We start from the raw sequence: 11,798 nt of genomic DNA, 5'->3' as shown, positions 1-11,798 counted from the left end.
GAAATGAAAAGAAAGAACTACAGAGGGAAAGGTAGATCAGATGTTTCAATGCAGTACTCTGTACTATCACCAATACAGTGGAGTAGCACAATATACAGTGGGACTACAAGTAATGTACAGTTAGACTATATTATTCAAACGTTATGGTAACATAGATGTTTTAATACCTGCTTTATGTAATGTAATGTAATGAAAACCACAATGTCACCACTCTAATAAGTAAACTATTACTGTTTATCCCTGAGAAATAACCACATTGAAAACTCAGTACACAGACATACCGCCATCCTCTGCCCCTCTACAGTTAATCATTTGAAGAGCAGACGTAACACACTCTGGACCTCTTGACACGAACAGGCTCCCCCAGCCCAAGACGGGGTGGCGGGACCTCAACATCTGCTGTGTGTGGTCTAATCCGAGCATCTAGTTCTGTGTCCCTGGACCACGCATGGTCTGGCACGGGGACCCGCAGGGGCAGGTGGGCAGCTGCCTCCCACGGCAACAGTTCAACACCAAACCTAATCAATTCATGTGCTTCTCCACCAACTACCTCGGCCATCTGTCCGGAACTGAACTACACACCACACAGGAACACAGCAGCGCTACTATGTTCACTCCGGTGCACACAGAACGACAGAACTCACGATCAGAGGCTAGATCCCATGTTGTTATCTAACTAGAGATGTTGAAGACAATGCTGGTACAAAGGAGTGGTGTGTTTACTGCCTCTTGGTTTCAATCTACTGAGTGAAATATTGAGGGTGGAAGTTGGGAGTAGGGAGCTGAAATACTGTTTTACAGCCACAAGAGGGTATCCTTAGTTTGGATTTCGTTATGTAACCACTGCATCTAACAATGTGCCCAATTGCTCACATGGTACATTAACTTTGTGACTGTATAACTTTTCTTGTTTACTTTCTGTTTTTCACTAAAATCCCACTCAGAGAATATCTCCCTTTTCTTCTTTCATCCATGTGCAGAATATCCTCCAACCAAAACCTTCACACCATTCACAGCAGAACAGCAGGAGTGAGCAGAGAGCAGAGAGCTGGAACTGAGGGACATCATATCCCCAGGTGAGCTGCGGGAACCTCTGGTCAGCCTACCATTACAACCCTCCCTGGCTTGGCCTGAGTTCAAGCAGCCAGAGGTACAATTTGGCCATTGACTGTCATAGACTCTGACAAGCACATGTGCGAGAGGGGGAGGGTGGTTACAAAGTGAACATGGATCAAAGCAGAGCATTTTATCTCCATTACGGAGCCCCTCACTACATTTTGTATTCTGCCAATCTGTTGAACCAGCCGGATTAGAAAACCTGGGTGGGCAGAGATGGAGGCAGTGTTTGGTCTTAAGGAATAAATAGCTGCGACAGAATGATACCTACTAAACAACACTAAACACATACTAAACACACACTAAACTATAATAAACACATACTAAACAACAATTATACACATGCTAAACAACACTAAAGACATACTAAACAACACTAAACACATACTTAACAACACTAAATGCATACTACACAATACTAAACACATACTAAACAACACTAAACACATACTAAACAACACTAAACAGATACTAACAACACTAAACACATACTACACACATACTAAACAACACTAAAGACATACTAAACAATAGTAAACAATACTAAACAACACTAAACACATGCTAAACAACACTAAACACATACTAAACACATACTTAACAACACTAAATGCATACTACACAATACTAAACGCATACTAAACAACACTAAAAACACTAAACACATACTACACAATACTAAACACATACTAAACAACACTAAACACATACTAAACAACACTAAACAACACTAAACACATACTAAACAACACTAAACACATACTAACAACACTAAACACATACTACACACATACTAAACAACACTAAAGACATACTAAACAATAGTAAACAATACTAAACAACACTAAACACATGCTAAACAACACTAAACACATACTAAACACATACTTAACAACACTAAATGCATACTACACAATACTAAACGCATACTAAACAACACTAAACAGATACTAACAAAACTAAACACATACTACACACATACTAAACACATACTAAACAACACTAAACAACACTAAACACATACTAAACAACCCTAAACAACACTAACCACATACTAAACACATACTTAACACATACTAAACAACACTAAACACATACTAAACACATACATAACACATACTAAACAACACTAAAGATATACTAAACACATACTTAACACATACTAAACAACACTAAATGCATACTAAACAACACTAAACAACACTGAACACATACTACACACATACTAAACACATACTAAACAACACTGAACACATACTAACAACACTAAACACATACTACACACATACTAAACACATACTAAACAACACTAAACACATACTAAACACTGAACACATACTAACAACACTGAACACATACTACACACATACTAAACACATACTAAACAACACTAAACACATACTAAACAACCCTAAACAACACTAAACACATACTAAACACATACTAAACAACACTAAACACATACTAATGCTTCCTAGTGTGTGAGGCAGGGTCGTACTCTGCGGATGTTGTAGAGCATGAACCTACAGGAACGGGACACCACCTTGATGGTAGTTGAGAACGACAGGGTGTTGTCCAGGATCACGCCAAGGTTCTTAGCGCTCTGGGAGGAGGACACAATGGAGTTGTCAACCGTGATGGCGAGATCATGGAACGGGCAGTCCTTCCCCGGGAGGAAGAGGAGCTCCGTCTTGCTGAGGTTCAGCTTGAGGTGGTGATCCGTCATCCACACTGATATGTCTGCCAGACATGCAGAGATGCGATTCGCCACCTGGTCATCAGAAGGGGGAAAGGAGAAGATTAATTGTGTGTCGTCTGCATAGCAATGATAGGAGAGACCATGTGAGGTTATGACAGAGCCAAGTGACTTGGTGTATAGCGAGAATAAGAGAGGGCCTAGAACAGAGCCCTGGGGGACACCAGTGGTGAGAGCGCGTGGTGAGGAGACAGATTCTCGCCACGCCACCTGGTAGGAGCGACCTGTCAGGTAGGACGCAATCCAAGCGTGGGCCGCGCCGGAGATGCCCAACTCGGAGAGGGTGGAGAGGAGGATCTGATGGTTCACAGTATCGAAGGCAGCCGATAGGTCTAGGAGGATGAGAGCAGAGGAGAGAGAGTTAGCTTTAGCAGTGCGGAGCGCCTCCGTGATACAGAGAAGAGCAGTCTCAGTTGAATGACTAGTCTTGAAACCTGACTGATTAGGATCAAGAAGGTCATTCTGAGAGAGATAGCGGTAGAGCTGGCCAAGGACGGCACGCTCAAGAGTTTTGGAGAGAAAAGAGAGAAGGGATACTGGTCTGTAGTTGTTGACATCGGAGGGATCGAGTGTAGGTTTTTTCAGAAGGGGTGCAACTCTCGCTCTCTTGAAGACGGAAGGGACGTAGCCAGCGGTCAGGGATGAGTTGATGAGCGAGGTGAGGTAAGGGAGAAGGTCTCCGGAAATGGTCTGGAGAAGAGAGGAGGGGATAGGGTCAAGCGGGCAGGTTGTTGGGCGGCCGGCCGTCACAAGACGCGAGATTTCATCTGGAGAGAGAGGGGAGAAAGAGGTCAGAGCATAGGGTAGTGCAGTGTGAGCAGAACCAGCGGTGCCGTTTGACTTAGCAAACGGGGATCGGATGTCGTCGACCTTCTTTTCAAAATGGTTGACGAAGTCATCTGCAGAGAGGGGGGGGGGGGGATTCAGGAGGGAGGAGAAGGTGGCAAAGAGCTTCCTAGGGTTAGAGGCAGATGCTTGGAATTTAGAGTGGTAGAAAGTGGCTTTAGCAGCAGAGACAGAGGAGGAAAATGTAGAGAGGAGGGAGCGAAAGGATGCCAGGTCCGCAGGGAGGCGAGTTTTCCTCCATTTCCGCTCGGCTGCCCGGAGCCCTGTTCTGTGAGCTCGCAATGAGTCGTCGAGGGTTGAGGAGAGGAGGGTTGAGGAGGCAGAATCAGGAGATAGGTTGGAGAAGGTTTGAGCAGAGGGAAGAGATGATAGGATGGAAGAGGAGAGAGTAGCGGGGGAGAGAGAGCGAAGGTTGGGACGGCGCGATACCATCCGAGTAGGGGCAGTGTGGGAAGTGTTGGATGAGAGCGAGAGGGAAAAGGATACAAGATAGTGGTCGGAGACTTGGAGGGGAGTTGCAATGAGGTTAGTGGAAGAACAGCATCTAGTAAAGATGAGGTCAAGCGTATTGCCTGCCTTGTGAGTAGGGGGAAGGTGAGAGGGTGAGGTCAAAAGAGGAGAGGAGTGGAAAGAAGGAGGCAGAGAGGAATGAGTCAAAGGTAGACGTGGGGAGGTTAAAGTCGCCCAGAACTGTGAGAGGTGAGCCGTCCTCAGGAAAGGAGCTTATCAAGGCATCAAGCTCATTGATGTGGAGCGTTTGTATGGTCTGTGCAGAGAGGAGAGAACAGGGATAGACAGACACATAGTTGACAGGCTACAGAAGAGGCTACGCTAATGCAAGGAGATTGGAATGACAAGTGGACTATACGTCTCGAATGTTCAGAAAGTTAACTTACGTAGCAAGAATCTTATTGACTAAAATGATTAAAATTATACAGTACTGCTGAAGTAGGCTAGCTGGCAGTGGCTGCGTTGTTGACACTACACTAATCAAGTCGTTCCGTTGAGTGTAATAGTTTCTACAGTGCTACTAGGGGGGCTAGCTGGCTAGCTAGCAGTGTTGTTTACGTTACGTTGCGTTAAAAGAACGACAATAGCTGGCTAGCTAACCTAGAAAATCGCTCTAGACTACACAATTATCTTTGAAACAAAGACGGCTATGTAGCTAGCTATGTAGCTAGCTACGATCAAACAAATCAAACCGTTGTACTGTAATGAAATGAAATGAAAATGTGATACTACCTGTGACTGCGACCGGGTTGTTGAATTCGATTCAGTAGACGTTGGCTAGCTGTTAGCTGTTAGCTGTTGGCTAGCTAGCAGAGTCTCCTACGTTAAGGACGACAAATAGCTGGCTAGCGAACCTCGGTAAATTAAGATAATCACTCCAAGACTACACACTCTAAACTACACAATTATCTTGGAAACAAAGACAGCTATGTAGCTAGCTAACACTAAACTAATCAAGTCGTTCAGTTGAGTGAATAGCACTACAGTGATGCTAATCTGTGGGCTTATGCTAGCGTTTGCTAGCTGCTGGGCGAATAGCAGTGAAGGCTACGTTAGGGCGACGAAATACGATAATTATGCAATTATCTCTGATACAAGGACGGCTATGTAGCTAGCTAAGAAGAGATTGCTAAGATTAGACAAATCAACCGTTGTACTATAATGAAATGTAATGAAAAAGTTATTCTACCTGCGGAGCGAAGCGCGATGCGACCGCTCGCTCCAACCCGGAAGTTGTAAACACATACTAAACACACACTTAACACATACTAAACAACACTAAATGCATACTACACAACACTAAACCCATACTAAACACATACTAAACAACACTAAACACACACTAAACACATACTTAACACATACTAAACAACACTAAATACATACTACACAACACTAAACAACACGAAACACATAATAAACAATATTAAACAACACTAAACACATACTAAACAACACTAAACATATATTAAACACATACTAAACAACACTAAACACATTCTTAACACTAAACAACACTAAACAACACTAAACACATACTAAACAACACTAAAGACATACTAAACAATACTAAACACATGCTAAACAACACTAAAGACATACTAAACAATACTAAACAATACTAAACAACACTAAAGATATACTAAACACATACTTAACACATACTAAACAACACTAAATACATACTAAACAACACTAAACACATGCTAAACAACACTAAAGAAATACTAAACAATACTAAACAATACTAAACAACACTAAACACATACTAAACACATACTTAACAACACTAAATGCATACTACACAATACTAAACACATACTAAACAACACTAAACACATACTAAACAACACTAAACACATACTAAACAACACTAAACACATACTAAGAACACTAAACACATACTACACACATACTAAACAACACTAAAGACATACTAAACAATACTAAACGCATACTAAACAACACTAAACACATACTAACAACACTAAACACATACTACACACATACAAAACACATACTAAACAACACTGAACACATACTACACACATACTAAACACATACTAAACAACACTAAACAACACTAAACACATACTAAACAACCCTAAACAACACTAAACACATACTAAACACATACTTAACACATAGTAAACAACACTAAACACATACTAAACACATACATAACACATACTAAACAACACTAAAGATATACTAAACACATACTTAACACATACTAAACAACACTAAATGCATACTAAACAACACTAAACAACACTAAACACATACTTAACACATACTAAACAACACTAAACACATACTAAACAACACTAAAGATATACTAAACACATACTTAACACATACTAAACAACACTAAAGAACACTAAACACATACTTAACACATACTAAACAACACTAAACACATACTAAACAACACTAAAGACATACTAAACACATACTTAACACATACTAAACAACACTAAATACATACTAAACAACACTAAACACATACTCAACACATACTAAACAACACTAAACACATACTAAACAACACTAAACATATACTAAACAACACTAAATATATACTAAACACATACTTAACACATACTAAACAACACTAAACACATACTAAACAACACTAAACATATACTAAACACATACTTAACACATACTAAACAACACTAAACACATACTAAACAACACTAAACACATACTAAAAAGCACTAAACACATACTAAACACATACTAAACAACACTAAACACATACTTAACACATACTAAACACATACTAAACACACACTTAACACATACTAAACAACACTAAATGCATACTACACAACACTAAACCCATACTAAACACATACTAAAGAACACTAAACACACACTAAACACATACTTAACACATACAACACTAAATACATACTACACAACACTAAACAACACGAAACACATAATAAACTATATTAAACAACACTAAACACATACTAAACAACACTAAACACATATTAAACACATACTAAACAACACTAAAAACATTCTTAACACTAAACAACACTAAACAACACTAAACACATACTAAACAACACTAAAGACATACTAAACAATACTAAACAACACTAAACACATGCTAAACAACACTAAAGACATACTAAACAATACTAAACAATACTAAACAACACTAAACACATACTAAACACATACTTAACAACACTAAATGCATACTACACAATACTAAACACATACTAAACAACACTAAACACATACTAAACAACACTAAACACATACTAAACAACACTAAACACATACTAACAACACTAAACACATACTACACACATACTTAAAACATACTAAACAACACTAAACAACACTAAACACATACTTAACACATACTAAACAACACTAAACACATACTAACAACACTAAACACATACTACACACATACTAAACACATACTAAACAACACTGAACACATACTAAACAATACTAAACAACACTAAACACATGCTAAACAGCACTAAACACATACTAAACACATACTAAACAACAATAAACAACACTAAACACATACTAAACAACCCTAAACAACCCTAAACACATACTAAACACATACTTAACACATACTAAACACATACATAACACATACTAAACAACACTAAAGAAATACTAAACACATACTAAACAACACTAAATACATACTAAACAACACTAAACACATACTTAACACATACTAAACAACACTAAACACATACTAAACAACACTAAAGATATACTAAACACATACTTAACACATACTAAACAACACTAAACACATACTAAACAACACTAAAGATATACTAAACACATACTTAACACATACTAAACAACACTAAATACATACTAAACAACACTAAACACATACTTAACACATACTAAACAACACTAAACACATACAAAACAACACTAAACTCATACTAAAAAGCACTAAACACATACTAAACACATACTAAACAACACTAAATACATACTTAACACATACTAAACACATACTAAACACACACTTAACACATACTAAACAACACTAACTGCATACTACACAACACTAAACACATACTAAACAACACTAAACACATACTTAACACATACTAAACACATACTAAACACACACTTAACACATACTAAACAACACTAACTGCATACTACACAACACTAAACACATACTAAACACATACTAAACAACACTAAACACATACTAAACACATACTTAACACATACTAAACAACACTAAATACGTACTACACAACACTAAACACATACTAAACAACACTAAACACATAATAAACAATATTAAACAACACTAAACACATACTAAACAACACTAAACACATATTAAACACATACTAAACAACACTAAACACATTCTTAACACTAAACAACACTAAACAACACTAAACACATACTAAACAACACTAAACAACACTAAACAACAGTAAACAACACTAAACCACACTAATCACATACTAAACAACACTAAACAACACTAAACACATACTAAACAACACTAAACAACACTAAACAACACTAAACCACACTAAACACATACTAAACAATACATAAGTAAAGACTTTGATAACTGATGCAGGTGCTGGTCATTCTGTCAGAGCCATGGCTTCGCTCTCCTCAGAGCCCTAGTGACACGATACAGCCTCCCCCAGTCTCTCCCAGTCTCCCCCTATTCTCCCCAAGTCTCCCCCTATTCTCCCCCCCCTAGTCTCTATCCCCCCCAGTCCCCCTATTCTCCCCCAGACTCCCCCTATTCTCCCCCCCCAGTCTCCCCCTATCCCCCCCCCAGTCTCCCCCTAGTCTCCCCCTATTCTACGCCAGACTCCCCCTATTCTCCCCCAGTCTCCCCTATTCCCCCCCACAGTCCCCCCTAGTCTCCCCTATTCCACCCCTAGTCTCCCCCTTTGTCTCCCCCAGTCTCCCATAGTCTCTCCCAGTCTCCGCCTAGTCTCTTCTAGTCCCCCCTAGTCTCCCCTAGACTCTCCTAGTCTCCACTCACCTCCCCCTAGTCTCTCCCAGTCTCCCCCTAGACTCTCCTAGTCTACCCTTAGTCTCCTCTAGTCTCCCCTAGACTCTCCTAGCCTCCCCCTAGTCTTCCCCTAGTCTCCCCTAGTCTACCCCTTGTCTCTCCCAGTCTGCCCCTAGTCTCTCCTAGTCTCCCTCTAGTCTCTCCCAGTCTCATCTAATCTCCCCCAGTCTCTCCCATCCTCCCCAGTCTCCCCCATTCTCCCCTAGTTTTCGCCAGCCTCCCCCAGTCTCTACCTGCCTGCCCCCAGCTTCCCCAGCCTCCCCCAGTCTCTACCTTCACCCAGCCTCTGCCAGCCGCCCCCCTGGCAGATGGTACCAGGCTGAGGGTGCTTCTCTTAACCGTAATTACCAGCCAGGCTCCAGATGGAGCCATGCAGCCTCACTGGTCCCTTCATCCGCCATCCTCCCCTCCTTATCTCTTTTTTCCCTCTTTCCGTCATCCCCTCTGCCCACCGCGGGCCTATTTGTGCTGCACCGTGCCTTCCAGCCCACACTGTATGCTTCTGTGCACACTGGCTACAGTATGGCCCCCAACTAATACTTATTCTTGACCGTTGAATATTGTGTAAATATTTCACATCCACCGCACTATTCACTTGGATTTTCCTTCAAAAAACATGATGGCTCTTTTCATTTATTTACAAAGCAATTCTTCACTGTTGAAAATGGGAAATGTTTTAGACGTGTATGACTCTATCCCTACTTGAGCAGCAGCTAACATGAAAGAGTTTGGTTCCTGAGTCCAGCTGTCTCTCTATCTCCTCTGTCTGAATGCCATGCAGGCTGGTGGCTGGTGCCACTGTGACATTCACAGATGGGGACTCAGAAGAGACTCAGAGGAGAGAGAGAGATGTGCTTCTCATCTCTGATGCTGTCTGCTTCAGAGTAACAGAACTGCACAGAACACGGAACACAGACACAGTGAAGAGCTGAGTATCAAAGACAAAACACCCCATCAATCTGTTAGAGTCAGAGCGAGGAAGTGACATAATGTAATGTGCAGAATAAAAAAATAAAAGTACTTTATTTTTTTTTTAAGTAAAAGATTTGTGTCAAGTAAAAATAATTTGATATGCACCTATAAAAAATGTATGTTTGTTTGTCACCAACGTCTTCAATACTTTGAGATACGCAACAATAGGCCTATTCTTACTGTAGACTAGTTCCAAAATACAAACTGCTCATGATAAATGAAATCACTCAACATTTGACTTATTTCCTCCTTAACTCTTGCTGCTCTACATAGCAATACCAGATTCAGGTAACAGCAATAGACTGAAGGGGTTGGAGAGGGGGAGTACATGGGTGAGGGGGCAGTGGCCGGGGTGATGGTAGAGGTGACCTTGTTACCATTTCAGGCTGAATTGGCCTGGTTGGTAGGGCTCATACAGCAGCAGGAGGGTTGTGTCTGTGGGGAAAGGCAGACAGATGCTGTCTCTCTCTCTCGCTCCCTGTGGGTGAGATGCACGGTGGAGAATCTGGCCTGAGCAGCTGCCACCCTAATGATGAGCCCTGCTTCTTCTTTACAACCTACACTCAACTACTCAATGCTATGCTACATTCGCTGCACTACATTGCACTACACTACATTACGCTACACTACATAAGGCTACATTACACTACATTAGGCTACACTACATTGCGCTACACTACATTACGCTACACTGCATTAATCTACACTTTGCTGCGTTACGTTACAGTACACTACATTTGGCTACATTACATTACACTACATAACACTACACTACACTACACTACACTACACTACACTACACTACACTACATTATGCTACATTACACTACACTATATTACACTACAGTACACTACATTTGGCTACATTACACTACACTATATTACACTACAGTACACTACATTTGGCTACATTACACTACACTACACTACATTATGCTACACTACATTACACTACACTATATTACACTACAGTACACTACATTAGGCTACACTACATTACGCTGCACTGCACTACATTAGGTTACACTACATTACGCTACACTACATTAGGCTTCACTACATTACGCTTCACTACATTAGGTTACACTACATTACGCTACACTACATTAGGTTACACTACATTACGCTACACTACATTAGGCTTCAATACATTACGCTACACTACATTACGCTACACGACATTAGGTTACACTACATTAGGTCACACTACATTAGGTTACACTTGCTATGCTACGTTACAGTACACTACATTAGGTCACACTTGCTATGCTACGTTACAGTACACTACATTAGGTTACACTACATTACGCTACACTACATTAGGTTACACTACATTACGCTACACTACATTAGGTTTCACATTACATTACGCTACACTACATTAGGTTACACTACATTACGTCACACTACATTAGGTTACACTACATTACGCTACACTACATTAGGCTTCAATACATTACGCTACACTACATTACGCTACACGACATTAGGTTACACTACATTAGGTCACACTACATTAGGTTACACTTGCTA

The 11,798-nt window shown here is 40.3% G+C and overlaps 1 protein-coding gene across 1 annotated transcript in view; it reads left to right on the top strand.

The window, feature by feature from the left end:
• The window catches only part of LOC118381876 (probable E3 ubiquitin-protein ligase RNF144A-A), a 78,311-nt gene extending 68,016 nt beyond the window's left edge, over nucleotides 1-10,295 (top strand). The window contains exons 8-9 of the mRNA XM_052471236.1: nucleotides 981-1,076; nucleotides 10,075-10,295. Coding sequence (XP_052327196.1) covers nucleotides 981-1,058 — 78 coding nt within the window. The 3' untranslated portion in view covers nucleotides 1,059-1,076; nucleotides 10,075-10,295. The remainder of the gene's footprint in view (nucleotides 1-980; nucleotides 1,077-10,074) is intronic.
• Nucleotides 10,296-11,798: the final 1,503 nt, after the last annotated feature.

This window comes from Oncorhynchus keta, chromosome 19, assembly GCF_023373465.1.
Source record: "Oncorhynchus keta strain PuntledgeMale-10-30-2019 chromosome 19, Oket_V2, whole genome shotgun sequence".
Classification (NCBI taxonomy): domain Eukaryota; kingdom Metazoa; phylum Chordata; class Actinopteri; order Salmoniformes; family Salmonidae; genus Oncorhynchus; species Oncorhynchus keta.
Note: the sequence above shows the minus strand (reverse complement) of the source record. Positions and strands in the feature narration are given on the sequence as shown.